Here is a 27,360-nt window from a genome sequence, read left to right as displayed (position 1 = left end):
TTGTTGTACCTTGAGTGCAATGGCATGAAAGCATTCTGATTCTGATTCTAAGGGGGGCAAAAGAGCAAATGTCCATTGGTGTATTAATGAGACTGAAGCAGTTACTATGAACCAGTTGCCGTCTTTCAATCAAAGTGTTTGTGGTTATTGAGCACATAACTAGATAAAGAAGATGTGGATTGTGGATGTCACAAAGAAGTGATACAGGAGGGAATGAATGTCCTTGTGAGCTCAGGACATGGATTAGTGAGTACCTTAAAGTTGAAACTATTTTTTGGGTGAAACATCACTTCACATCGTTGATAGATAAATCCTTTTGATCCAACCTGAAAAGTCTCCTCAGCGGGTTTGTACATTAATGTGTTTGTGTCCATCATCACTTCAGACGTGAACATGGGTCGGTCTTGGGGAGTTTCCACACACTAATCAAGACACATGTACAAACAAGCCTCAACAGTGCTTGTGAACTTGATACTTTGGGGGTTGTATTAATAACAGAGTTCTTATTCTGATTCCTGAAGCAATGCCCTACCTTCTTATCCATGGCTTCCTTGTCAGAGGCTTCAGGCTGCTGGCCCCAACTGTGAATCGTGGCATAGCTGGGCGTTTGACCCACCTGCTCCTGGAGGACATCCAGTAGTGTGACCACTGATTTCACCAGCGACTTGTGCAAGGAGTTGGCAACCAAATAGTCAACATGACGGATGAAGCTGCGTTGAAGGGAGGGATGGGGGCTGTTAAAAGCATTTTTTACAACAGAGATTTTAATTTGTCATTGAGGGAAAAGCTCTGGTGCTACTCGTAACATTTCAGCTTGCTCAGGTATATTCAAAGGTTCCACTAAACTGAATGGAAATAACATGTTTTTAGGGCATGTGTGTGTGTCTGTGTTGTACCAGAGTCAGAAACATTTATGAGATTTGTTGAGCTTGATAACTTTACAAATGAACACCACCTCTATGATTTTGGATGTGTTGATGTTAGATAGATAGATACTTTATTAATAAAATGTTGTCACTGTGTGTACAAAGCTAACTTAACTTTCTCTTTCAACATTTTTTCTGGTATCTTAGTATGGGAGACGCTCTCTGCCCTGTTAACCAGAAGCTCCTCTACACTTTGCCAGTTGTGCTGGCAGATGAACCTGACATTGGCTCACCACAAGAGGAACTTCTTCCCATTACAAGAACCTGACACTATGTCAGCTCCTCATCTCAAATCTCTTTTGCTCCTAGAGGCGACCTCTCAGAATGCAGGTGTAGCTATGAAACAAGCTAACAACTCACATCGAGTGCCAGCCACCGCTAGCTCTTTCCAAACAGTAGCTAACAGCCATACTACCTGCCATTAGCTTCATCCTCCTGGTGCTGACTTGAAGATGGAGCCTGTGCTTTCCTTCACCATAGAGAAGGACAATCCAAGCATGTGTGTGTGGTAGAAAGGTAGCCAAACAGACAGTACTTCAAAGATAGACAAAGTATTTCCCACAAAGCAGTGCACCACAGCACTTCTGGGGGTCTGCAGCATTGACCTGAATGGCACCAACTAGCTCCGACTGTTGCGGCCTCCGTGCGAGCACATAGACCGCCGCTATGTTGCACGCATGGTACACTGTGACTTTGCATAATCAAGTTTTAAAGCACTGTCAATGTTTCACTGAGGTATGCAAATTAAGACAACTATGTATTGGCATGCAAGGTAATTGATTAATACCAAGCTGCTATAACCCAAAATAAAAGGTGTGACCAAATCATGTGCTCGTCTGTCTGTTCGTCTGGAGCCGTGTCTGTACATTTGTCCTTCATTTGGGTATCAATATGATTTGATATGAGCTTTGACCCAGTGCATGAATGTCATCATAGAACAGCTAGCTAGATCAGGGAGAGTAAGGCCAAGGCAGCAAGTAGCTCAGATCAGTAAATCGGTTCTTAGAGACAATCTAAATCTAGTCCAGATTACACATGGATTCTGGATTCCACGTAGCCAGATATGCAGCTCTCTCAAGAAGAATCCCAGCATATAATTATGCCCTTTGTGGTCAGGCACAAGAGGTATTTTCACATTGGACCAGAGTTTTGCATTATAAGGGCAGAAACACACCATTGTGAACATCGGAACCCAAATCCACACTTTTAATTGCCTGGATCATAATCTCCTTCAGTTCTCAAGCACATGATCCCTTTCAAACATCTTCCATTCATCTTATTGCTGGTTGGTATGCTTAACTCTCACAACATCTAATTTCCATCATTGCTTAGAGGTCAATATCTTGCGGAGACTGACACTTTCTGCCTCCCTGATACAAACATTGTACATCGTAGTTCTTTGGTTTGCCATTTATATGAAGTTGTTATGCCAACAGTTGCAACAAGTGGCGCAGGTGTGCCTCTGCTGCGTACCACGGTCGAGATTTAAGAATGGTATTCAGCTCATTGGGTAGTTCTTTACCGTTAATGCGCTCCAAAGCTCGAGTCCAAGTTAAGTCTCAAGTCACATGTGTGCAACTTAAGCGTGACTCACACACAGTGTTTGATTTGAGTCTCTTTGTATCCATGTTGCTCATCAGTGTTAGAGAGTAGAAAAAGATGACAAGGAACACCAGACTCACCAGACAACGCGGTTACGGAGGAAAGTCCTGTTTATCTCTGCCAGAATTTTCATTTTTCTTTCATCATCTGTGACAAACAGAGTATTCGAGTCATAGTGTAAAACTGAGGTCTGGGTTTGTACATTCAACTGTGTACACTCAGGAAATATATGAACTTACTATATTCATGACCAGCCAAGTAATTGCGACAGGCACCTAGGGACACCTCCTGTACCAGTTCTCGAAAATTCGCCAGCAACTTCACCACCTAACAAACATGAATAAATGGGGGAAAGAACTTCGAAGGGGGCATGAAATGTATGCTTGTACACTTGTGGTCTCATTTAGAATGACAGGAATGTCTTGTTGCACCTCTCCTTGTCGCTTCAACTGGTTGTCCTGGAACTCCTGCAGTGTGTAGGTGTGTCTTCTCTCCATGTGACACAAGCCTGTGGTACTGATTTGGTAACACATTTTCCTGATGTCTGTCAGGGGCAGGTGGAGAGACTGTGACACAGACACAAGTTAGGCACAAGTGACTAGTCTGCATCTGTAAAATCAATCTTGACCTCAGTTGATCCACATGATCACATACCTCATTGACAAGAAACAAATTGTCTTGGAGTGACTCTCTAGCCATGTGAATCTTCTTAGCGCGGACTTTCCTACGCCACATAAGGAAGGGTTTCCACTTTTTGAAGCGGGCAAAGAAGGGAATACACATCAGTTTGCAGAGATAGTCATTCTCCTGTTCCCAGCGCTCACGAGACACAAATTCAAACTTGTCCTCACAAATCGGTAAGAAATATCCATCGCTTGTCATCTCAAAATTATCCCCACTGTGGGTGTGTTTACTGGATGTGTCAAGCTTTCTGTCGCTATGAAGGGTACAGGGCCTCCTGAGAGGGCGAGCGGTTGACCTCACAGCACGATCCTGACGAGAGGTGGAGAGACACAAGCAGAGATCACTTTCCTGCTGCAGCCATCTTATTTAAATGCAAGAATTCAATTCCAAATAGAAAGAACATGATTTATATACAGGCAAATGTTTAAATGAACAAATAAGAAGTTAATTTGAGTTGTAAAACAAAGTTAACCCTCTGCCTGTATAATGTAACACAACACATTCGTGGTTTATTTCACAAAGTATAACTAACATGACACATATATTCATCGTTGTCTTCTCAAAGACAAACCAGATAAGAAAAAATGATTCAAGTGCCTTTTGCCGCCAAAGCAAAACCCATTGGTTTACTAGTAATATGGTGATATTTTCTGGAAGATAAAGAAGATAATCATAGAGGGCCAGAAAGAAGTAGGGAGATCTTTTGTTTTTTGCATTTGTTTACTAGTATGGTACACTGTTTGGTGTAGGGAGGAAAATGATACCAAGGAAGTACAACAAGAAGATGAGTAAGATGAATAGGCACATGGCTCAATCCATGGGCGGGGCCCAGAAAGGAACTAGTAGCAGGACCAGGGGATAAAGAAGTCACCCAAGACTGCAAGACCAGGCAGAACAACATGTGCACTGACTGCAGACCTGCACACTCCAGCAACACCACTGTGAAGTTTGCAGACGCCACAACGGTGGTGGGGCTGATCACGGGGGGTGAGACTGCCTACTGAGATGAGGTCCTGCAACTGTCTGAGTTGGGCTCAGCTAACAACCTGGCAGTGAACACCACAGAGACAAAGGAGATCATCCTGGACTTCAGGAAGCACAGCACATGTCTGGCCTCCAACCACACCAATGGTGACCACATAGAGATAGTCAACACCTTCACCCTCCTGGGCACTGTAAACTCTGCTGATCTCTCCTGGTCCGGAAACACCTCTGCAGTCATCAAGAAGGCACAGCTTCAGCTGCACTTCCTGAGAGCGCTCAGAAGGAACAACATCTGCCAGAAGATGCTTGCGACCTTGTACCGCTCAACCATCAAGAGCATTCTGACACACTGCATCACAGCGTGGTTCTCCCACTGCACGGAGGCAGAACGGAAGAAGCTCCGAGTGGTCGAGACAGCGCAAAGGATCACTGCGGCCCCCTCCCCTCCTTGAAGGATATCTACGCATCCTGCTGCCTAGAAGAGCCGAGGCAATCACAGGTGACAGCACCCACCCGCCCACCACCTCTGGTAGACGCTATCGGTCCATCAGGATCAGAAACAACAGACTCAGAGACAGTTTCTTCCCACAAGCCACCACTGCACTGAACTCAAGATAACACAGACACTCATTCCTCACCGCTGCTACTGTACATAAAACACACGTGCCTTACTTTTGCCATTTGCGCCACACAAATAAAATTTAAAATCATATGTCCATACATTTCTTGAGCCTATTGTTCAGTGCCATGCACTGCATAACTTAAGACTGTTTCAGTGTAATCCATCCATCCATTCATTGTCTTCCACTTATTCCTGTTCAGGGTTGCTGGGGGGCTGGAGACTATCCTGGCTGCTGTGGGCGAGAGGCGGGGTTCACCCTGGACAGGTCACCAGTCCATGGCAGGGCCAACACATAGAGACAGACAACCATTGGCTCTCCCAGCCACGCCTTCGGTCAATTTAGAGTCTGGATTAACCTGGTCCCTCTTGATGTCTTTGGACTGTGGAGGAAGCTGGAGTACCAGAGAGAACCCAGCAGGAACAGGGAGAACATGGAGACTCACCCAGAAAGATCTCGTGCCCGAGCCGGGACCCTTCTTGCTGTGAAGAGACAATGCTAACCATTGCACCACCGTGCCACCCTTGTTTCAGTGTACCCTGGACAGGTCACCAGTCCATCGCAGGGCCAACACACAGAGACGAACTACCATTCACACTCACATTCACACCTACGGTCAATTTAGAGAATCAATCAGCCTCGTCCCCAAATTTATGTCTTTGGACTGTGGGAGGAAGCTGGAGTACCAGAGAGAACCCAGCAGGAACAGGGAGAACATGGAGACTCACACAGAAAGACCCCGCGCCCGAGCCGGGACTCGAACCCGGAACCTTCTTGCTGTGAGGCCACAGTGAGGACCACTGCACCACCGTGCAGCCCTGTTTTTAAGAATATTAATAATAATATCAATGAGAGAACAAGTGGGCTGATAACTCTGTAATCTGATATCAAGAGGAGGAGAACATCCACATCCCTCCCAAATATCCTGATGGAAACACAGGCAGGAAGTGATGAAGGCAGAATCTAGGCACCAAACTCATTATGTTCTGCTGTTTGTAATCAACATTTAAGACATGAATGATCTGACAAACATAACATCACAATGGAGATGTTTTTGTGAAAATGTCCTTAGACACGTCACTGACCTTTGAACTGGATGGCAGTGGAGGAAGCCTTGCCGGCACCTGCTCACGCCGCCTCAGCGGCTGCCCTCTTTCTTGGTATAGAGGCAACTGTCCCAGAGTGTCAAAGCCTGGGAAATACATGCTTCTCAAGGTATCTAAGTGCTGCTCACTGGGTCCTTTGCATGTTGCCCGTCTCTTCTGGATTCAATACGGACGTATCATTAAGACCAAGGCTAACACAAATTATCACTGTGTTAAACCCAAAATGTGGCTTATTTTTGTTTTATGGGTATTGCTCATACCTGTGTATCTTCAGCTGGAGCTGCTGGTTCTCTTGTGGAATTGGGTAACTTGGGCAATCTGTGTGATCGCTCTGGAAAAACAATGTCAAGAGGTTCGAAAGTGCGTTACTGAACAGCAGAATGAGAAATACTAACTGATCCAGCGAGCACATTGAGGCAGTTTACAGTTGCTAAGGGGCATTTCTTGGATATGTAGATAACTTAGGCTCAGGAAAAGAGCAGCAACTCTGATGCCTGACAGAATAAGCTGCTGTGTGCATTAATATTTCTGAGGATGATTAAAGCAGAAATTGTTTAGAGGGATTTCAGTCTGTCTCCACTCAGGTGATGACATCGTCACTCTAAATCTAAACAGTGACCACCTGAGGGTCTGCTGAACTTAACTTGGTTCCCAACTGGAGAGCTCTGGATGATTTGAAGCTTTCCTGTTTGTCCATTGTGAAACATGTTTGAAAAGATGAAGAAAAGTCTGAATTTCTTGAGAAATATTTCAGGTAGAAATCTGGGAAACTTTTCATACCTGAGACGTTTCTGTAGCTTGAAGACACAAGCAATGAGTAAGAGGTGAATACAGTTATGGAATCAGGTCAATAACCTGGACCTGGACCAAATCTTACCTGTTTTCTCAGCTTTCGTGCTGGGGCCAGGCCTGGAAGACTCGGGATCCATGGCGTTCATTGCAGTGTCCGGATGGCGCAAGCGGGAACGTCCGTAGAGGCTAAAACATTCCCATTTTCCAGTTTTCCCACTCAAAATTGTTCCAGGAAACTCTTAGAATTTTTAATGTCTTATTAATCTTACTCACATGTACTCATGAGAAATGTTTTGCGTGTTCCAAGTTCATCAAAATTTACACCTCTACAGCATAGCCATCTCAAGTTCTGCTCGTTTACGTATCTTAGTAACAGAAAGCTTACCCACAATGCAGCGCGGTTGAAACGCAACAAATGTCTTTTATGGCAACCGTATTGCCGCCATTTTGGACCGGGCACGGCAGCGTAAACAGAGAATGAGAGACCGACACACCACTGGTCCAAGGAGAAAATGCAGAGTACAGAAGCCGTCATCATTGTCCCTTACAAACTAGCATGTATTTGTCCGTTTTTCTGTTAAGTTTATTTCCCTGTCCATCATGCCAGAGAGTGTTGAGTACCTTTTATATGTTCAAAACTTTGTATAAATACAGCCAAACAGTCAAAAGCTAGTAAATATAACAAAACTCCCAACCAAAACAGACAGACAGAAAAGAAATTTTAAAAAGGACCAAAATGAAAAACATAACAGAGTAGAAGACATGAGTGCCAGTCAGGATTTAAAAGAATAAATAGTCATGTATGTAGGGCTTGTCCGAAAATAAGAATTTTTCAGGTTTTTATATTAAATTAATTCATTTAGAAATGCATTTGAAGGAAATATTTTGAAAATATTAAATAGCTAATTCCAAAATTCTGATATTTGGTCTACACATTTGTTATATATATATATATATATATATATATATATATATATATATATACACAAATAGTTTGTACTGTATAAACATGTATATTTGCATGTTGTGGTAACATTCGAGGGCTCGGTGAGGTTTGTGCTTGTAAGAACATGAGCATGCTGGTAACCAGACTCTGTTAAGAAAACAACCCCTCCCTGCCTCAGCCAAGTGTCTGTGTAGCTCTGATTCATTGATCGCGTTTTGTGAAACAGTTCATCAGTGTAAATTAAAAAATGAATGGAGGGACAAGTAGGTTGTTTTCAGTTATTCCATTGCAAAATGAAGCCGTGATGAATAATAAGAGTTATCTGACAGTATTGACCTGTGAGGAATGGGCCTCCTCCTGTACTGGAGACCTCTAAGTCTCCATCCCGGCCCTTCAAACTGTCTGATATGGGTCCCATGGCAGTGCCTACCTCTCATATCCCACAGGAGACTTTCACAATCACAGCCTCAGATTCAGAGCCTTTCCAATTCCTTCAATCCCAAATTAAATGCATTCTTACCCACTTGTTAATTAAAATGTGTCTCCCCATTACCTACCCGTCAGGTCACCACTGCTGTTCTGCACCGTTACTGGCTCTGATGTAAGCTTTGATCTAACTGATGGGCTCCTGTCGTGAAGTCGCTGCTGACTGTGATCTCTGTGATCATTCAGTCTCTTATTGTGAAATCACAAAGATCACAGAGGATCCATGATTTAGGAGTTCCGCCTTTATAAAAGATCACCTCAGATTCAGCGCACCACCACATCCTCTCCATCACTTTATCAAGAGAAACTGTACCAGTTTGTAGGATCGTTTCCTAAACCTGACTCGTTTAACCATCTGAGTCTACGCGTTTAAGAAGTCAAATGCATTTCCTTTACCTGTGAATATGGAGAGTGAAGTAAGAGCCGCGGTGCTCTTCCTGAAGAGACTACTAACAGCACGAACAAAGTTGCAAACTCACCAACTTAACCAGTTTGCAGAGCAGCTTGTTCTTGTCCTTCAGGAGAAGTACAAGGGTCACTGGTACCCTGACAACCCCAGTAAAGGGCAGGCTTACAGGTACACAGCTTCACCTCATACATTTCTGGTAAAAACTACATCCTGTCAGATATTGTGGGAAGTACAACAGGGTCTTCCACAGCTGTTAACAAATACCCATCAAGAATACGAAAAGAAAGAACAAGAATACTTTATTTATCCCACACTGGGGGAAATAACATGGTTACAGTCGCATTTACAGAGAGAAGAAGAAAGATAATATAAATTAAAAAGAAAAAGTATTTACCAAATAAGAAAAAACAAAAGTCGATGTTGAATGTCACATCAGTTTTGTGTGAATTGCAGGTGCATTCGAGTGAATCTTCTCACCAGACAGGACCCAGAGATCCTCCGGGCCTGCCAACAGATTGGGGTTCAGTACTGTAACCTGGAAATGCCCTGCGAAGTAACTCTGTGGGTGGACCCTGGGGAGGTCAGTTACAGGTGAGACCTGAGTGGCATGATGGTGGCTCTACATAAATAGCAGCGATGGTTGTTGGTGAAGCTTCTCAGTGCTCCAGGTCCTGGTTCCTCTTCAGTTCTGAGTCAAAGTCAGCTGGACTGTTTCAGTTGGCTTGAAGACATTTCTCCTCTCATCCAAGAGGCTTCTTCGTTGCAGAGAGTTGTGGAGAGTTGCAGGCTTTGAACCCTGCCTGGGTTAGGCTCTCCACAGAGTCACTGAGGTCACATGAGTGTCATTGTCCCAGCCAGTGTTCATGTGGGACGTTTGGGGGTAGCTGACCCAACTGGTATCCGATGGTTCCAACAGCTACACCTGGCGCACCTCCACAGTGCAACAACTGTCAGACTTGTGGGTTGTTGCATGGTTTGTTTACACTGTAATCACATTTGCAGCTGTTGATGTTCCTGATTATTGCAGGACATGAAAGGTAGAAATGGTTTATCCACCTTAAATGAAATGACGTATTATTTCCCTTTTAGGTTCGGAGAGGAAAATCTCCCCATGCCGTTGGACACAACAACATTCCTGGTCAGCAAGGCAGAGGAAGAACAGAATATTCCTCACAAGCATCATCTCAATCCGTGTGCTCCCGCCTGGTATCCCCAGAGGGACGGCTCCAGGACGCATCATCTCAATCCGTGTGCTCCCGCCTGGTATCCCCAGAGGGACGGCTCCAGGACGCATCATCTCAATCCGTGTGCTCCCGCCTGGTATCCCCAGAGGGACGGCTCCAGGACGCATCATCTCAATCCGTGTGCTCCCGCCTGGTATCCCCAGAGGGACGGCTCCAGGACGCATCATCTCAATCCGTGTGCTCCCGCCTGGTATCCCCAGAGGGACGGCTCCAGGACGCATCATCTCAATCCGTGTGCTCCTGCCTGGTATCCCCAGAGGGACGGTCATAGCTCTGCACAGCACAAGATAGCCCCTCCTAACCCTTTGACTCCTCCAGTGCCTCCTCACCCCTCCTGACCCACCCTTGCCTGGGTATTGAGGGTTTTATCCATAAACACTGATTTCAAGCATTTTGATGCCTTGTCATTATTTCCACAAGGTCCTGCTGAGTGTACTCTGTGAGTGAACATGAGCATTTATCTTGATGGTGACAGTGTTTTATGCTTTTTCAGTGTACAGTAATGTGCCATAATTTGAAAGCAGACAGTGTAGAGTTGAACATCTGACAGGAATTCCTTCACAGATACTGGGTTATTTTAGCAGAAGCTTTATTGTCAGCAAAGGACGAGCCCAGGGCGAGATGAAATTACACACTCAGTTGCCTGATACAGTTCGCACAAATAGTCACAATTATGACTGGTTGACCATAATAATGGCACACATCATAATTAAACAAAGCACCTACACACTGGATTGTGTATGTACGCTAAACTTGAGCAGTCCGTTGTCCGAATGGAGGCAGAGTGAGTGTGAGGCATCGCAGCAAGTGCCGTGCCGCCGTCTCGGCCATCTTATCGATGCAACCGCTGGGAAACTCCAGATGGGAAAGTAGAATTTACGATTGAGTACAGATTCATTACAATGATGAAAAATACAAAATCTAAAAGTAACACATAAAATTATGGTACATCTGTTTTTGCAGATGAAAATTGGGTGGGTTGACCTGTCAAAGTACAACTTTCAAACAATATATTGGACTCATGACAAGCTGATATGATAATGATTGAGTTACCAGTAACACAAACGCCCAGTTAACATCAGCAAAGGCAATAACACCACATTCGTCCGTTGCACCTGGAACAACATGATGAGGTTTGCTGATGCCTCCGAGCGCCTGAGCGCCAGCAGCAGAGGCCTAGTTGACATCATCAGTGGGAAACTCTCCACACTTTCAATTCTAGCCAGAAAAAAGTGACAAAATGTAGGAAAAGTAACTGTGATTTATCATTTAAAAGAGTAATGGTGTTAAAGATATGACATGATATTGTGACACTCAAATAAAGCATTTCATTCATAAACTGTTCCTTGCCCCCTGTGTGCTGATGTCCCCCCCTTGGCAGTCCGTGGGTGGACAGCAGGGTCTGCTGGGAAGTTACTGCTCCCTTTAACCTGCTCTTCTGGTGCAATGAACTCGGGCTAAGTTCACGACTGCCTCTTGAGTGCTGCACACTTCCAAAAATTGCGATAATAATATTTCACCTAAATTACCTGGCCTGGCTCAGTTCCAGCAGACAAACTCCGTTAAAGCTCTAAACACGACGTGGAGGTCAGAGGTTCTGCTGTTGAAGACTCCCAACACCGGAACACACAACTAACATGGAGAATGGGAACTTTTTGAGAATAAGATTGCAACACCAAACTAAACTCAGAGTCAACTCTACTTTACTCAAGTAGAATGCTGAATTGAAACTAGTATTTTCCAGTGTATTTCTACTTTTTGTGGAGGAGTGAACCTCTTCCAGCACCAGGATGGAAGTGGAGCTCATCAACAGGCACATCTCTGAGGTGCCACACTCGTTTGGCCTCTTTTCTTGTATCTTCAGAGCAGCTGGAACTGAATTGAAGGCCGAATCATTGACAATAACTCACTCACACAGACAGAGAGGGAGGGGTCGAGGTGGTACCACTACAAGGCCAGATCCTCCTCCACAGTGGGGAAGGGCAGGACAACCTCAGCACGCAGACAGGAGGCTGCACAGGTGGACTTCAGGTCATCTGTGACGTCTTGCATGACAGGTCACTCATTATTACATTTACTTGCTCGCTTTTATGGCATCCAGCTAATGGATGCATGCGCGACAACGAACCCTGGGGAGCAGCACGCGTCTTCTGCTGCATTCTAGCCAATCAAATGCTGCGCCTCCATACGAGCGAGAGGGCAAGCACGCACACGCACACGCATCTCAGTCACGCTGACCGTGACCTCAGACTCGTCCTGCCTGCCCAGGGTGAACCGGGGAATTTTCCTCATGGTGAAACCTCGACATCAGCAACTCCGTGACGTCACCGCGAGGAGGACGTTGTTGCATAAGAGTGGCGGGGAGTTTCCGCTTGCTGGAGAGCAGCGAGCTGTCAGACTTAAGCGAGCGGAGCAGTGAGGCAGGAGATGGACTCCTCCACGCTCCTCTTCGATGTCTCTCCCTTGGTCATCCAGCGACTGTGTCACATCATGGACAACGGAGACGAGCGGCTCGGCTGGCGGGGACTTGGTGAGTCAGAGCCGCCACAACCTGCTGGTTAGCGGGGGGTTCTGCTGCACGTTCCCCATGATAGATAAAATAAAGGCCATAGACAGGAGGGAATTCATGAGGTACTGATAGCAGCCGAAGCCGAAGTTTTAGTGTTCTAAATACAACCTCTGTACTCAACAACCTCAACATGAGGAAGTTTGTAGAAACACAACGTGTTTTACTCCGCCGTTCGAGCAGAAGTGCGTGTGAATGGACAGCAGCTGAGGGGAAGCAGGCAGGAGTGGCTGTCAAACAGAGCTGTAACCACTGCTCCCTGAGAAGCTGCAACATTTACTCCACGATATTTGGAAGAAAATCTACTTTTTACTTCACTTTTTATTTGAACATGCCAGTTATACTTTGAAGAAAAAGGTTTAACAAACAAAACTTGATGGAGGTTACAAACTCTATGACCGTCAACTTCTAGAGGACACAGGAGCAGCACAAATGAGGAACTCTGACCTCTGAAGGCCAAAGTGGACAGTGTTCCAGTTACCTTCAGAGGGCACAAATATCAGGAACTGCTCTCAAGCTGGTTTTCATTTCCTCCCTCCACTGGCCTGTTTGTTCGTTTTACCATTTGTTACAAAAATAGATAAAAAGATCTTCAAATACCAGTCAGGTGCTGTGAATTGATTCATAAACAAAGGTTATTATGAAGAAGTGATTATGTGCCTGATTGTTCCTCACTGATTTCAGCAGGTGTCCATGTTTCAGCTGGCGGATCATAAAGGCCGTTATTCTCCTCGCTCACTGCGGAGACTGTTAGGTTTATGAGTGACGGCCTTTATTTCTCGCCTGCACGTCATCCCTTACATCCCTGACTTTTACAGTGAAACACTGCAGACGTTTTCAGCTGCACCATCTGGTAATGTCACAGTTACTATGGTAATCAACCTAAACCACCCAGGTTTAGTCGTTAGAGTTTACATCAAGAGTGAAGAGTGATGGTGGTAAAATGAGCAGGTCAAGTCCGTGCTCACGTCAAGAACAAGCATGAAGAACCTTCTACATGTCCACTCTGTCCTCTAGCTGTCCGAATCATGCCCAGCATGCTGGAGGTTCGCAGGCTGGAGCGCATGGAGGCAACAGGTCGGAGTCCCACCTGGGAGCTGCTGTGGTCCTGGGCTCAGCAAAACCCATGCGTGCAGGACCTGCTGAGGCTGCTGCAGGACATGGGCCACAACAGGGCCCTGCAGCTCTTCCAGGGTCACGTGAACACTCCGTTCTCAACACTTCAAGGCAAGTGCAAGCAAACATGCATTTCCAGCAGTTTCAGCTGAAGACGTTCAGTGGGACAGGTCCTGGTATCGATGGGTCATCCTCTATGGAACCGTCTCACAGGCTTCTGATTGCCCAACTGGCCAGAGCCTCACAGCCCTCACACATCACTCTGCGACGACATGAATGACGACATGGGCCAACTATTAAGAAGTACTCCGTACTTCCTAAATAGTAAAAAGAGACAGTCTGTAATCGTGCTGCGTCAGCGAGCTGATGCCTGGTGCTGGAGATCACTTAAATAGGGCCCAGAGAGTTTACAGCACAAGTTCACATGCATTCTTCCAACTTTACACCTTCGACTGAAATGTTGTAGGAATTAAGCAGGAAGCCTTTGGATAGCGGAATGGTGTGGTTAGTAAATGGGTTGCTGTTGGTATTACATTCTTAATGTGAGAAAACTGGGTCATCCAATCATTCTCCAGAGTTGCCTTTGGCCCCTGGCAGTCAGCATGGACAGTCCACGGTGGGCACGTCAGCAGGGAGAGTGGAGGTACGATGGCTGCTCCTTTTAGCTAATGATCCTGACGTGACTGGAAACTCATCCCTACACTTTCATTGACAGGAATCTGTCCAGTTAGAGGGGTGTGACTCCAGCCAAGCATTACGCCCCTGTAAGTGATGTCAACATTTATGGATTCTTTATAAATATGCATTTGTGGGTTCATGCTGATTAGTCCGTACATTCCAGGGAAGTCCCCCAAAGAGCAGCAGCCGCCAGTGGTCACTTTCCAAGACATCCTAGAAGGAACCAGAGAATTTCACCCTGACATGAGAATATCCCAGGGCCACTTCTCTGATATCTACAGAGCCCAGAGAGGAAGTCAAACCTTTGCAGTGAAGATTTTTAAAAAGGTGATTCAGAGAGTATTTGTCAGAAACACGTCACATCTTTTGCAGTTTCATAAAACAGTCAGTTTTTTTCAGGAACATCCTCATCAGAAGGTCTCATTCTCACTGGGCAAATGATATTTGAGGAGTGTCACATGGGTTTAAGGGGCGTCACAGTGGAGCAGTGGTCCTCCCTGTGGCCCCCAGCAAGAAGGTTGTGGGTGGAGCCCCGGCTGCAGCACGGGGTCTTTCTGTGTGAGTCTCCATGTTCTCCCTGTTCCTGCTGGGTTCTCTCTGGTACTCCAGCTTCCTCCACAGTCCAAAGACATCAAGAGGGACCAGGTTAATCCAGACTCTAAATTGACCGTAGGCGTGGCTGGGAGAGCCAATGGTTGTCTGTCTCTATGTGTTGGCCCTGCCATGGACTGGTGACCTGTCCAGGGGGAAGGCTGCTGGGATAGGCTCCACCCCCACCACCCTGAACAGGAGAAGAGGGGGAACATGGAGGGATGGATGGATGGATGGATGGAGGGATGATGGATGGGGGGATGATGGATGGATGGATGGATGGATGGAGGGATGATTATTGGAGGGATGGATGCATGGATGATAATTGGAGGGATGGATGGATGGATGATAATTGGAGGGATGGATGCATGGATGATAATTGGAGGGATGGATGCATGGATGGATGATTATTGGAGGGATGGATGCATGGATGATAATTGGAGGGATGGATGCATGGATGGATGATTATTGGAAGGATGGATGCATGGATGGACATGGGTTTAACTCTGAAAGGTGTTATTTTTTAAGATGGAAACTTTAAACAAAGGAGGACACTTGATGCCACAGTGACAGAAATGAATTTCTCTGTCGTTCTCTAGATAAATGCGGCATCCTGGAAGAAGCAGTGGGATATCTTCAGAAAAGAGATGGAAATTCATCACCTGTATGTGTTCACGCATTTCTTTATATACCTGTGAGAGTGTGTGTGGTATTTGTCAGTGTGACATTGTGTTACAGGTATCAACACCAAAACATCCTTGAGTTGTTGGGTTGTTTTTCTAACGAGAGCCGCTATTGCCTGGTGTATCCGTACCTGCCCAGTGGATCCCTCTTCCACAGAATCCACCATCAGGTACATTGATCTGTTGATGTGAACCTCTCCTGTGTCTGATCACATTCCTGGTTATGACATGTGACATGTGAAGTAGACCAGAGTAAAAAGGTTACTGGTTAAAAATATCTGAAAACAGGAAGCTAAGAAATGGGTCGTATTTTTTTGCAGAAGTAAATAAAGTCTTATTGTATGAAATATATTGGAAAAGAATGTTCAGGTCCATGTTGATGTAATAATATTAAGATATATAGAACTTTATTGATCCCACAACAGGGAACTTTGTGTGTAACCACAGCTCAATCACAAGAAAGAAAGAAAGAGCAATATAAAGGAAATAAATCACCCATCATGCGTCTTTCAAATATCAAAACAGGGTGGACCATAATTTCACAGCATTATAACAATAAACCGTCACATTATAACATAGGTTTCTTAATTTTTACCGCGTAAATAGTATATTGTTCATGCAATAAAACTTTCCAATTATAAGATAAGATGTGGAAAGAATGTGAGTATATCACGTTATTAAAAAAACACATTATAATGTGAAACTGTTAATGTTATTGTCCATCCACCCACCATCCATCATCCATCTATCATCCATCCACCATCCATCATACATCTATCACCCATCCATCCATCCATCCCTCCAACCATTCCTCCATCCCTCCATCCATCATCCATCCATCCAACCATTCCTCCATCCCTCCATCCATCATCCATCCATCCATCCACCATCCAACCATTCCTCCATCCATCCCTCCATCCATCATCCATCCATCCACCATCCAACCATTCCTCCATCCCTCCATCCATCCCTCCATCCATCCATCCATTAAAGTGATCTTTTTCTAGGAAAACCACCCAGTAGCATGCAGACAGACACACATGGAACAGAGATCACAATAGCAATCATACACTGACATCGCAATCACATGGATGTAGCAATCAAATGGATGTAGCAATCAAATGGATGTAGCAATCACATGGATGTAGCAATCAAATGGATGTAGCAATCATACACTGACATCGCAATCACATGGATGTAGCAATCAAATGGATGTAGCAATCACATGGATGTAGCAATCACATGGATGTAGCAATCAAATGGATGTAGCAATCAAATGGATGTAGCAATCACATGGATGTAGCAATCAAATGGATTTAGCAATCAAATGGATGTAGCAATCACATGGATGTAGCAATCAAATGGATGTAGCAATCACATGGATGTAGCAATCAAATGGATGTAGCAATCACATGGATGTAGCAATCACATGGATGTAGCAATCACATGGATGTAGCAATCAAATGGATGTAGCAATCAAATGGATGTAGCAATCATACACTGACATCGCAATCACATGGATGTAGCAATCATACACTGACATCGCAATCACATGGATGTAGCAATCACATGGATGTAGCAATCACATGGATGTAGCAATCAAATGGATGTAGCAATCAAATGGATGTAGCAATCATACACTGACATCGCAATCACATGGATGTAGCAATCAAATGGATGTAGCAATCACATGGATGTAGCAATCACATGGATGTAGCAATCACATGGATGTAGCAATCAAATGGATGTAGCAATCAAATGGATGTAGCAATCATACACTGACATCGCAATCACATGGATGTAGCAATCAAATGGATGTAGCAATCATACACTGACATCGCAATCACATGGATGTAGCAATCACATGGATGTAGCAATCACATGGATGTAGCAATCAAATGGATGTAGCAATCATACACTGACATCGCAATCACATGGATGTAGCAATCAAATGGATGTAGCAATCACATGGATGTAGCAATCAAATGGATGTAGCAATCACATGGATGTAGCAATCACATGGATGTAGCAATCACATGGATGTAGCAATCAAATGGATGTAGCAATCACATGGATGTAGCAATCAAATGGATGTAGCAATCACATAGATGTAGCAATCAAATGGATGTAGCAATCACATGGATGTAGCAATCACACGGACGTAGCAATCACATAGATGTAGCAATCAAATGGATGTAGCAATCACATGGATGTAGCAATCACATGGATGTAGCAATCAAATGGATGTAGCAATCAAATGGATGTAGCAATCACATGGATGTAGCAATCACATGGATGTAGCAATCAAATGGATGTAGCAATCATACACTGACATCGCAATCACATGGATGTAGCAATCACATGGATGTAGCAATCAAATGGATGTAGCAATCACATGGATGTAGCAATCACATGGATGTAGCAATCAAATGGATGTAGCAATCAAATGGACTTAGCAATCACATGGATGTAGCAATCAAATGGATGTAGCAATCACATGGATGTAGCAATCAAATGGATTTAGCAATCAAATGGATGTAGCAATCACATGGATGTAGCAATCAAATGGATGTAGCAATCACATGGATGTAGCAATCAAATGGATGTAGCAATCACATGGATGTAGCAATCAAATGGATGTAGCAATCAAATGGATGTAGCAATCATACACTGACATCGCAATCACATGGATGTAGCAATCACATGGATGTAGCAATCACATGAATGTAGCAATCAAATGGATGTAGCAATCAAATGGATGTAGCAATCATACACTGACATCGCAATCACATGGATGTAGCAATCAAATGGATGTAGCAATCACATGGATGTAGCAATCACATGGATGTAGCAATCACATGGATGTAGCAATCAAATGGATGTAGCAATCATACACTGACATCGCAATCACATGGATGTAGCAATCAAATGGATGTAGCAATCATACACTGACATCGCAATCACATGGATGTAGCAATCACATGGATGTAGCAATCACATGGATGTAGCAATCAAATGGATGTAGCAATCAAATGGATGTAGCAATCATACACTGACATCGCAATCACATGGATGTAGCAATCAAATGGATGTAGCAATCACATGGATGTAGCAATCACATGGATGTAGCAATCAAATGGATGTAGCAATCACATGGATGTAGCAATCACATGGATGTAGCAATCACATGGATGTAGCAATCACATGGATGTAGCAATCACACGGACGTAGCAATCACATAGATGTAGCAATCAAATGGATGTAGCAATCACACGGACATAGCAATCACATAGATGTAGCAATCAAATGGATGTAGCAATCACATGGATGTAGCAATCACACGGACATAGCAATCACATGGATGTAGCAATCACATGGATGTAGCAATCACACGGACATAGCAATCACATAGATGTAGCAATCAAATGGATGTAGCAATCAAATGGATGTAGCAATCACACGGACATAGCAATCACATGGATGTAGCAATCACATGGATGTAGCAATCACACGGACATAGCAATCACATAGATGTAGCAATCAAATGGATGTAGCAATCACATGGATGTAGCAATCACACGGACATAGCAATCACATAGATGTAGCAATCAAATGGATGTAGCAATCACACGGACATAGCAATCACATAGATGTAGCAATCAAATGGATGTAGCAATCACATGGATGTAGCAATCATCATGGATGTAGCAATCACACGGACATAGCAATCACATGGATGTAGCAATCACATGGATGTAGCAATCAAATGGATGTAGCAATCACACGGACATAGCAATCACACGGACATAGCAATCACATGGATGTAGCAATCACACGGACATAGCAATCACATGGATGTAGCAATCACATGGACATAGCAATCACACGGATGTGGCAATCACACGAACGTAGCAATCACACGGATGTAGCAATTACATGGATGTAGCCATCACACGGTTGTAGCAATCACACGGACGTAGCAATCACACGGATGTCGCAATCTCAGAAAACAGAGCAGAAGTAGAAATGTCAACTCGCTCTGCTGAACCTCTCCCTTTGTCAGCTGCTGTGCTTGCAGGCAGGCAGGCAGGCTGGGATCGGCAGTTCCTGCCTGAGGGCATTTTCCCTGTCATAGTTTTTTCACAACTGTGAGAACAATTTAGTACAGATTAACAGTTTTATATTGAAAGTACAAATGTTGTTTGCAGTTGTAGGCCTCCCCGATGTGTGACTGTCACACTGGTCTTGATCGTCTTTGAGTCCCAGTGGATGTTTGAGGTCAATTTGGAGGAATTTTCTAGAGGGATTCTCGAAGGATGACATGATGGCGTGTATGTACGTATGGACGGGCCATCTGAAAGCTTCATGCGTCTGGTCTCTGGCTGTCGCCGGCGTGGAGCTGTTAAAGGCATTTATTAGACATGAAAATTTCACACAGGTGACACAGATCAGCATCAGGCTTGATGGCTGGTCCTGATGTAAAACACTTTTTTCATCTTTTACATTCACTTTCCCTGTGTGTTTCTGTATTTTGGCAATTGAAAGCTTATTTGTGGTTGTAATGTTGCTGTACAGGATGCCCCCCCGCCTCTGTCCTGGCAGGAGCGTCTCACCATCATCAAGGGAATTGCAGCGGCCTTGAATCACCTCCATACAGCCCAACCAAGTGCTGTCATCTGTGGCAACGTGTCCAGGTTCAAACACACATGCAAACTCTCGCCTCAAGCAGCGAGTCACATCTCACCCATGCACTGCAATCACTGTGAAATGCTTCTTAGTATGAACTGTGTGACTCAGCTGTTGAGGTCTTCATGTACTCAACTAAGGTGCAGAGGCTGCAGCTTTCCTGTGTTGACGCTCACCTGTGACTGTGGCTTCTCTGGACAGTGCTAACGTACTGCTGGATGATGCCCTGCAGCCCAAGCTGTCTGACTTCGGTTTGGCCCATCTCCGCCCCCATTCAGCCAGTCACCACTTAACCATCATGCTGGATACCAGGTCCCACAGCAACCCGGGGTACCTCCCTGAGGAGTACATCCGAGATGGGAAGCTGTCCCTCAGCCTGGATGTGTACAGTTTTGGAATGGTGACTGACTCTCCTGTTTTCTGTGGAATTTGAGTTGTGGCATGCGTTAGAAATGTTCAAGCGATACTGTACAGGAAAAGCCTATTTTTCTCCTCTCCGGGAACCATCACTTTATTGTGGTGGTTCCGTTTGTGTGGACCTTTTGAAGGTGAGACATGTTGTCCAGAGCCCTGTCCTCCTCAGGTCTACCTGGGCAAATTGGACTTAGATGAGGGGTCGGACTAAGGTCCCATGGAAAAACAGAAGTGGAGCACTGTGACCCTCTCTGGAGGGAGCACGAGGCCCCCAGCTGGGTTTGCTACCCAGATCAGACTAGATCTGGGTAGCAGAAGGAGGCTCTGGGGATGTGGAACATCACCTCCCTGGGAGAAAGGAGCCAGAGCTGGTTAGATCTGGGGGGGGGGTGACCATTGTTTGTGCTTCTGATTGCATGGGTTGCTTTACTCGGTGCTGAAATTTCAGATAGAAACATGCAATAACTGCAGTTTTCTTGCTCTCAGGTTTTAATGGAAACACTGACAGGCCGTAAGGTCATACAGGACCAACCGAGAAGAACATGGCTGGTAAGTCAACGCTGCTGCTGCTGAAACAGGACCACACAGACTATCAGCCGTCATAGGCGGAGGTAACTGTCAGAGGGTTTCAGACTGATTCTTCAGAAACATGAGGACACAACTGATCACGCTCAGGTTTGATATGAACACATTTCCAGGGATCTGTGTATTTGATTCACTCACAGATCACATACATGTGATCACACATGTGAAGAAGGTTGGTGTTAGGCTACCGACTCCATGTCTGTAGCTCTTGTTGACATTCCTGTAACGTCATTCACTTCCTGTTCCTGGAAAAAGGCCTCAAACATCCCCCAGGTGAAAAGACCTGAATTAAGATTGCAGTCTTCCTGTAGCAGCACACTCGCTGTATGCTGCACATGTCAGTTGCATGAGTGAGTGTCACATGTCTGATGATGAGGGACTGAGCTCTGATACCTCATGGATATGCAGTAAAGAGTCATGAACCTTGGAACGCTGCATGTCCTTGTCTGTCTATAAGAGAGACTTGCTGGCCTCGGAGGTGGAGAACAGTGGTGGAATCAACTCCTGCCTGAAGCTCTTGGATGCAGCAGCTGGTCAGTGGGTGTCTGCTGTGGCCCTCAGCCTCCTGGATCTGGCCTTGAAATGCACCACCTGTCACCACCGCAGAAGACCGAGCATGAAGGATGTAAGAACTTGGCATTCATGAACAAGCTTCAGGTGTCTTCGTCTGCGGCTCCTCCTGCTAACAGTTGTTGGTCTTTGTTTATCATTTAAATAAGAGGGAGTCATTCTAATAAGGTGATAATTATCACCTGCAACCCCAGCTCATCAACTAGCATAGGGTGATGTCGTGCTACTCTATCATTGGGCAGAGGACAAACAAACACATGAAGTATTCCAACTGTTAATTAGAAGCTTTCTAGCTACCTGCAGGTGTCAGGAGGCTCTCTCCTCTGGTCATTAAAGCCCCCATCCAGCAACCTTTCCAAGCACTGTACAGAGGACAGCTGAATGTGTCACTTGAGCCTAAGTTGGAATGACTTCAGCTGGTGAAACCCTCAAACATTAGTGGAGCATGAACCTCGTCTGACGGTGGAACTTTAGGTGAAAAAGATCCACGGAGCTGCTGCTCCTGTTTGTTCGTGGATGTTTGTCAGATTTGCTGCCATAGTGTTTCTTATTCTGTCCATGAGGAAGCTGGCCTCACTCTCTTCTGTCTCCAGGTCCTGCTGGCATTGAGTCCGCTGTGTCCCCCTCCTAGCTGTTCCTACCTGGACCAACCCCACACCCTGGATGATGGAGCCCCTGTTGATGTCCAAGGAAACCCATCATCCTGCAGACCTGTGGAGCATGATGAACAGCGCAGCCCCCCCAGTTCTCCAGCAGACCCAGGGCCCTGTGAGAGCAGCCAGTCAGATGTGACGTATCGGAGTGATGCTGGGGGTGTCTCAGGGGAGGCAACAGCAGACCTGTACTGCAGCTGGCCTGTTCAGTGCAGCTGCCAGGTAGAGACAGGAGGTCTGACCTGTGAGGACTGCAGGGCCAACGGTTTCACCTCAGACTAAGAGCTAAGACAAAGGACAGGACGTCCCACCGTACGTTGCTTCCATGGTTGATATTTGTGCTGAAAACCACAGTCGAGCAAGCGTTTGCTCTTTTGTTCCTGCAAGAGGCTCCAAGAGGATACGAGTGTTCTGTCTGACAGCTGGATCGCCCCACCTGCTCCAGTGACTGGATGGGGTCTCACTGACCCCCACTTCCTGCTACCCTGGCTTGGACCACATCTATTTTCAAGCCTGGCTTTTTTGCTGATCTCTGTGAAAAGACAGAACTGCCCAGCCGGACAAGAACTCAGAATTACCTGTGTGGCAGTGCCCCCCTACACGAGGTGTCCTCTATCCTGGATCCATTTTTTCACACATGCACTCATGGCTGGTACTTAAACACAGCACACGCACTGCCCTGGAGTGGCACATCATGGGGACTGACATCAGTTGTGAGAAAATGAGCTTTTGATCATGTTCTGTTCATATGTCATCACCATATCAGGAGTTGATTGTGTATCAGTACATGACGTGATTGTTTGTATTAAGTTGTGCAGGCTGCCAGTTGCGCCCCAACTGTCAAGGCTGAATGACGAAAACAACAGGACAAGACGACCTGACTGTGCAGGAGGCAGGAGTACTAATCAAGAAGTGTGATATGCATGAGTGTAAAATTACGTATGCAAAAAAGGTGTGGCTTCAAGCATATATTCACTGTCCGTTCATATCTTATTCAGACTCTCTGCTGCACTCTCAAGGTGCCTGTAGTGAAGGTCTCCAGATAGATCTGTGTCTGCTTTGTTGGGTGAAATAAAGTGTTGATTTGTCTAAAGCAGACGACTCCGGTTGATCTCTTCTCATCAACGGACAGGTGAAGTCGGCGAACTTCAACAATTTAGGGGCTCGTCCAGGATGAGAGTGAGATCTTAATTTGGCTGTTTTGACTGAGCACAAAAGACACCACGAACTCTGGTCGACCAACAGAAAAAGGTAAGCAGAAACCTGTTACAACAAATTCTGCACATTTGAGAATTTTACCAAATTAAGAGTTAACAGTGTCCTAGTGTTCAGTTCCAAATTATGGAGTCTATGGTGAAGAATGAAAAGAGTGAAAAAGAGTTGATATTGTCCTTGGTTTGGCAACCCCACTATTCTCTGACGAGGGAATAGGGCCTTGGGTCAGAGTCCTATAAGGTGCTGGGTTGGAGTCCCAGGGAATTCAGGACCCCCGAATTCTATTACATTTTATATTGTGTGGTCAAAGTGGACTAGGAAAAGTTTAAGTCTCTCCGAGGGAAAGAGTGATTTTAAGAGTTGATATTGTCCTTGGTTTGGCAACCCCACTATTCTCTGATGAGGGAATAGGGCCTTGGGTCAAAGTCCTATAAGGTGCTGGGTTGGAGTCCCGGGGAATTCAGGACCCCCGAATTCTATTGCATATTCTATATTGTGTGGTCACAGTGGACCAGGAAATTTTAAGTCTCTCCGAGGGAAAGAGTGATTTGTGTGTCTCAAACATAACGTCTCTGTTTCACGGAAACCTAGCGGTGTTAACGAAGTGAACAGAACCTCACAAGACAATATTGTTTGACTGGGTCAGTTGCTCGGGTGAACTCCATACAAACTGGCTGGCACATCTCACTGTTAGGCAGGGACAGATGGACGGAGAAGTTGATAGAGAGATTGTTGATGTTTGGGGCCCAAGGCCTCAATGGAGGCCACTGGGGCAGCAAATGAAAAATGTTTTGGTTGTAATTGGGAACGTGGGTTCAGATAAAGACAAAGAAAAGGCAAGAAGTGAGGCAAAGAGAAGGATAGATAAAGTGTTAAAAGAAGGCAGAGCAGGGAAAGAGGACCGGATGGCATTTGGTAAGTTGTTGTGGGAGAAGGAGAAAGAGAACAGGGAAAAGAGAGATGAGGCTAAAAAGAAGGGTGACCAGGCAGGGCTATTGGAAAGGAAGAAGTGGAGGAAAGAAGAGAAAAGACATGAGGAAGAGAGAAGGGTGTAGTATGGTCTGGCTATGTTTTGTCAGGGAGCGGAACATGCAAATTGAAAAACCCTCCCCACCAAGGATGAAGGAGGAAGACGGTGAGAGAAGAAGGACCTCATAACACTCGACGAGATAGAGCTCAGGAGTGAGGCATCAGGACCCGCTATCACAAAATCCAAAACACGGCCATCACATAGTACATCTAACGTGACACTGCGCAGCCACAAACAAGCGCCAACACAATACCCCTTGCTGCAAATGGGAGAGGGCAGAGGTGACAAATACAAACCTCTTGCGTTGGGTGATGTGCAATCAATCGTTGATAAAATGCCTCCACCAGCAGAGGGAGGCGGACTCTGGTTGACTAAATTAGATATGTTAACCGCCGGACAGAAACTAGCACTCGGTGATTTCAGAGCTGTAGCATCCCACTGCATGTCCCGACATGACTTGACGCTTGACATGACGCTGACACTAGTGAAGACCCTGATGACGTGGCACTAACAATAGTCATAGACCCCTTAGGGCAAGCTATTAGGAGCAAATTTCCACTCCCGAACACGGCCGTCATTCCTAAACTAACCTGGTCCTCATCCCAGCATCCTCGAGAATATCTGACTCAGTCTAAAGATGAGTGGACCACACACACCGGGCGCCACCCGGGAAGACTGGGGTTCAACAGGAATGGTTTCGCAAAGCTGTGTTGGATGGAGTGCCTGGATCGGTAAGAGAAAACATGATGAGTAACCCTGACTTACCAGGAAGTGATTCTAACATATGGGAAAAGCATCTTGTGCACCACCTGCAGAGAGCCAAAGATGAGGCGAACAAAGAAGAAAATTCAGTAAGAGATCTTCAAACACAATTACTGAAGCTGCAGCTGGGAGAGGCGAGACAAAAGTTGAATGACAAAAAGAAACTATGATGCATAAACAAATGATGTCTAGCAGTTTGCAGAAAATGGCTGGGGAACTGTGTCCCGGCTGCCCCCCCCCCCGAACCAGCGACACCAGATCCGTTCCCAGTACCCCGGTGGACCCCCCAACCGAGACCGCATGGTCCACCAAGGGGACCAGCTGCCCAATGGCGAGCTCAGAACTTGTGGGGAGGATACAGGGTAGGAGCTCGAGGTGGTAAGGGCTGGGCAAGAGGTGGAGGAGGCCGTGGGAGACTGCCTCGGAGACAGCAGGCGGGAGGTGAGTGCTACATTTGTGGACAACTTGGACACTGGGCAAGAGAATGTCACATGCAGGGACCTGCACCACGTGGGCATGGTGGACCACCCAGAGGAATGAGGACCCCAGATCCTCAGGCTGCACCGGTCCAGGATGGACAATATCCCCTGATAGGAGGGGACGAATGGGAGGAGCCCGGCACCTATCAACAACAGTGACACACCCCACAGAGAAACCCAGATGACATAGGTAAGGCAGATCCTATGTTGTCTCTAAGGGTGTTGGATGACGACCTGTCATTTTTGGTCGACACGGGAGCCACACTCTCAACTCTAAACTCTGAACCACCACAAGAGACAATCTCCTTGAGAAACAGTGAACATCGTGGGCTTCACTGGGGTTGGACAGGAACTGCCGGTCACAATACCACTGAAAACCCAATTTGGACTCTTTTTCATCCATTCGTTGTCTCTCCGGGTGTACCTGTTAACCTGTTGGGGCGAGATCTTCTCATCAAACTAGGAGCCTCCATCCTGTGCAGTCCGGATGGACTCACTGTGACTCTACCAAATGGAACATGCCTCCGATGTAATCCTAACACCCACGGAGCAGGGCAGTACCTTCTCAAGCCACTGGAGGACGAGCTGGTGGGGTATGTTACAGCCTGAAACCCCCCTATGTAATAGCCTCCTGTCTGCCTACCTGCAGTGGAAACCCTGGATCTCCCTACTTGAGCCCTACATCCCTCCGCCCGACCCACCTCATGTTACCCTCTTCTACGACCGAATGAGTAATGAGTGGTATCAGGAAGAATTTGAAGCACACCTGGAAGGTAAACAATGGCAAATCACATCACAAAATATTTATGCTGGTCCAGAGGGTGTAGCCGCGGCCACAATCCTCTCCAAAGAACAGATGTGATGGTATCGTATGCAGGACGAAGCAGTTCCACACGTTTCCCTCGCATTACATCTTAACCATCAAGCTAAAGATCTTGGCCCGATGGTCAAAAAAGGCACAGCAGCCACCGATTGGATAACGACTCAGATACCTGCTGTCTCGTTCTCACCCACCTGCAAAACCTACTGCATTAACCTAAAAGTAACAGACACAGTTGCACTACAACATGATCACATTCCCAGAAACCACGATAGGGAAAAGATGGACCACCCCTCAGTGGAAGAGATGCTAACTACCCTCCCTGAGGAATTATGGTCCCAAGGGCCCACGGATGTGGGGCTCACTGATTGTCAACCTGTTACATTTTCTGTGGTAGACACCACTCCCTTATGGATCAGACAATATCCCCACAAACCAGAGGCAGAAGCAGGTATAGCTGACACGATTGCAGGTCTCATCAAATCCGGGGTATTAGAACCATCCACCTCTGCATGGAACACTCCCATACTCCCGGTCAAAAAACAAGAGACATGTAAATATCGCATGGCACATGATCTAAGAGCTATAAATGAAATTCTGCACAGTCACCATTCCTGTGCCCAACCCCTATGTGGCACTCACTAATTTGGGACCGCACCAACCATGGTTCACATGCATTGATTTGGCTAACGCTTTTTTCTGCTTACCACAAG

General features: G+C 45.8%; 3 protein-coding genes across 9 annotated transcripts in view; 2 read left to right on the top strand and 1 right to left on the bottom strand.

The window, feature by feature from the left end:
• Window positions 1-7,103, bottom strand: part of dnah6 (dynein, axonemal, heavy chain 6) — a 69,755-nt gene extending 62,652 nt beyond the window's left edge. For 3 of the 6 annotated variants that reach the window (XM_086201363.1, XM_086201365.1, XM_086201366.1), the window contains exons 1-10: window positions 6,988-7,103; window positions 6,800-6,900; window positions 6,183-6,253; window positions 5,902-6,078; window positions 3,183-3,521; window positions 2,960-3,094; window positions 2,768-2,855; window positions 2,609-2,675; window positions 533-710; window positions 327-422 (exon numbers count right to left, since the gene is read on the bottom strand). In XM_086201363.1, coding sequence (XP_086057489.1) covers window positions 327-422; window positions 533-710; window positions 2,609-2,675; window positions 2,768-2,855; window positions 2,960-3,094; window positions 3,183-3,521; window positions 5,902-6,078; window positions 6,183-6,253; window positions 6,800-6,860 — 1,212 coding nt within the window. In that variant the 5' untranslated portion in view covers window positions 6,861-6,900; window positions 6,988-7,103. Of the gene's footprint in view, window positions 1-326; window positions 423-532; window positions 711-2,608; window positions 2,676-2,767; window positions 2,856-2,959; window positions 3,095-3,182; window positions 3,522-5,544; window positions 5,623-5,901; window positions 6,079-6,182; window positions 6,254-6,799 lie in introns of those variants that run through there. The other 3 variants (XM_086201364.1, XM_086201367.1, XM_086201369.1) reach the window with 3 other exon arrangements.
• Window positions 7,104-7,937: 834 nt separating this feature from the next.
• Window positions 7,938-11,713, top strand: LOC147262477 (protein Tob1-like). Of its 2 annotated transcripts, XM_086201361.1 has the most exons (3): window positions 7,941-8,723; window positions 9,009-9,146; window positions 9,645-10,732. In XM_086201361.1, the coding sequence occupies exons 1-3, from the start codon at window positions 8,551-8,553 to the stop codon at window positions 10,135-10,137; spliced, it is 804 nt and encodes a 267-aa protein (XP_086057487.1). In that variant the 5' UTR covers window positions 7,941-8,550; the 3' UTR covers window positions 10,138-10,732. The 2 variants fall into 2 exon arrangements, with proteins under 2 accessions (XP_086057488.1, XP_086057487.1); XM_086201362.1 differs by lacking the exon at window positions 9,009-9,146 and having other exon boundaries at window positions 7,938-8,723; window positions 9,645-11,713.
• A 317-nt stretch (window positions 11,714-12,030) lies between these two features.
• irak3 (interleukin-1 receptor-associated kinase 3) lies at window positions 12,031-23,430 on the top strand. Its single transcript, XM_086201359.1, has 12 exons — window positions 12,031-12,329; window positions 13,383-13,592; window positions 14,057-14,124; window positions 14,197-14,245; window positions 14,323-14,486; window positions 15,350-15,414; window positions 15,489-15,603; window positions 20,009-20,127; window positions 20,321-20,519; window positions 21,020-21,082; window positions 21,576-21,743; window positions 22,282-23,430. The coding sequence occupies exons 1-12, from the start codon at window positions 12,227-12,229 to the stop codon at window positions 22,621-22,623; spliced, it is 1,665 nt and encodes a 554-aa protein (XP_086057485.1). The 5' UTR covers window positions 12,031-12,226; the 3' UTR covers window positions 22,624-23,430.
• The last annotated feature ends 3,930 nt before the right edge of the window (window positions 23,431-27,360 follow it).

The sequence above is a fragment of the Aulostomus chinensis genome, chromosome 4 (genome assembly GCF_037954235.1).
Source record: "Aulostomus chinensis isolate RoL2024-O1b breed Wild chromosome 4, RoL_Achi_v1.0, whole genome shotgun sequence".
NCBI classification, from domain to species: domain Eukaryota; kingdom Metazoa; phylum Chordata; class Actinopteri; order Syngnathiformes; family Aulostomidae; genus Aulostomus; species Aulostomus chinensis.
Note: the sequence above shows the minus strand (reverse complement) of the source record. Positions and strands in the feature narration are given on the sequence as shown.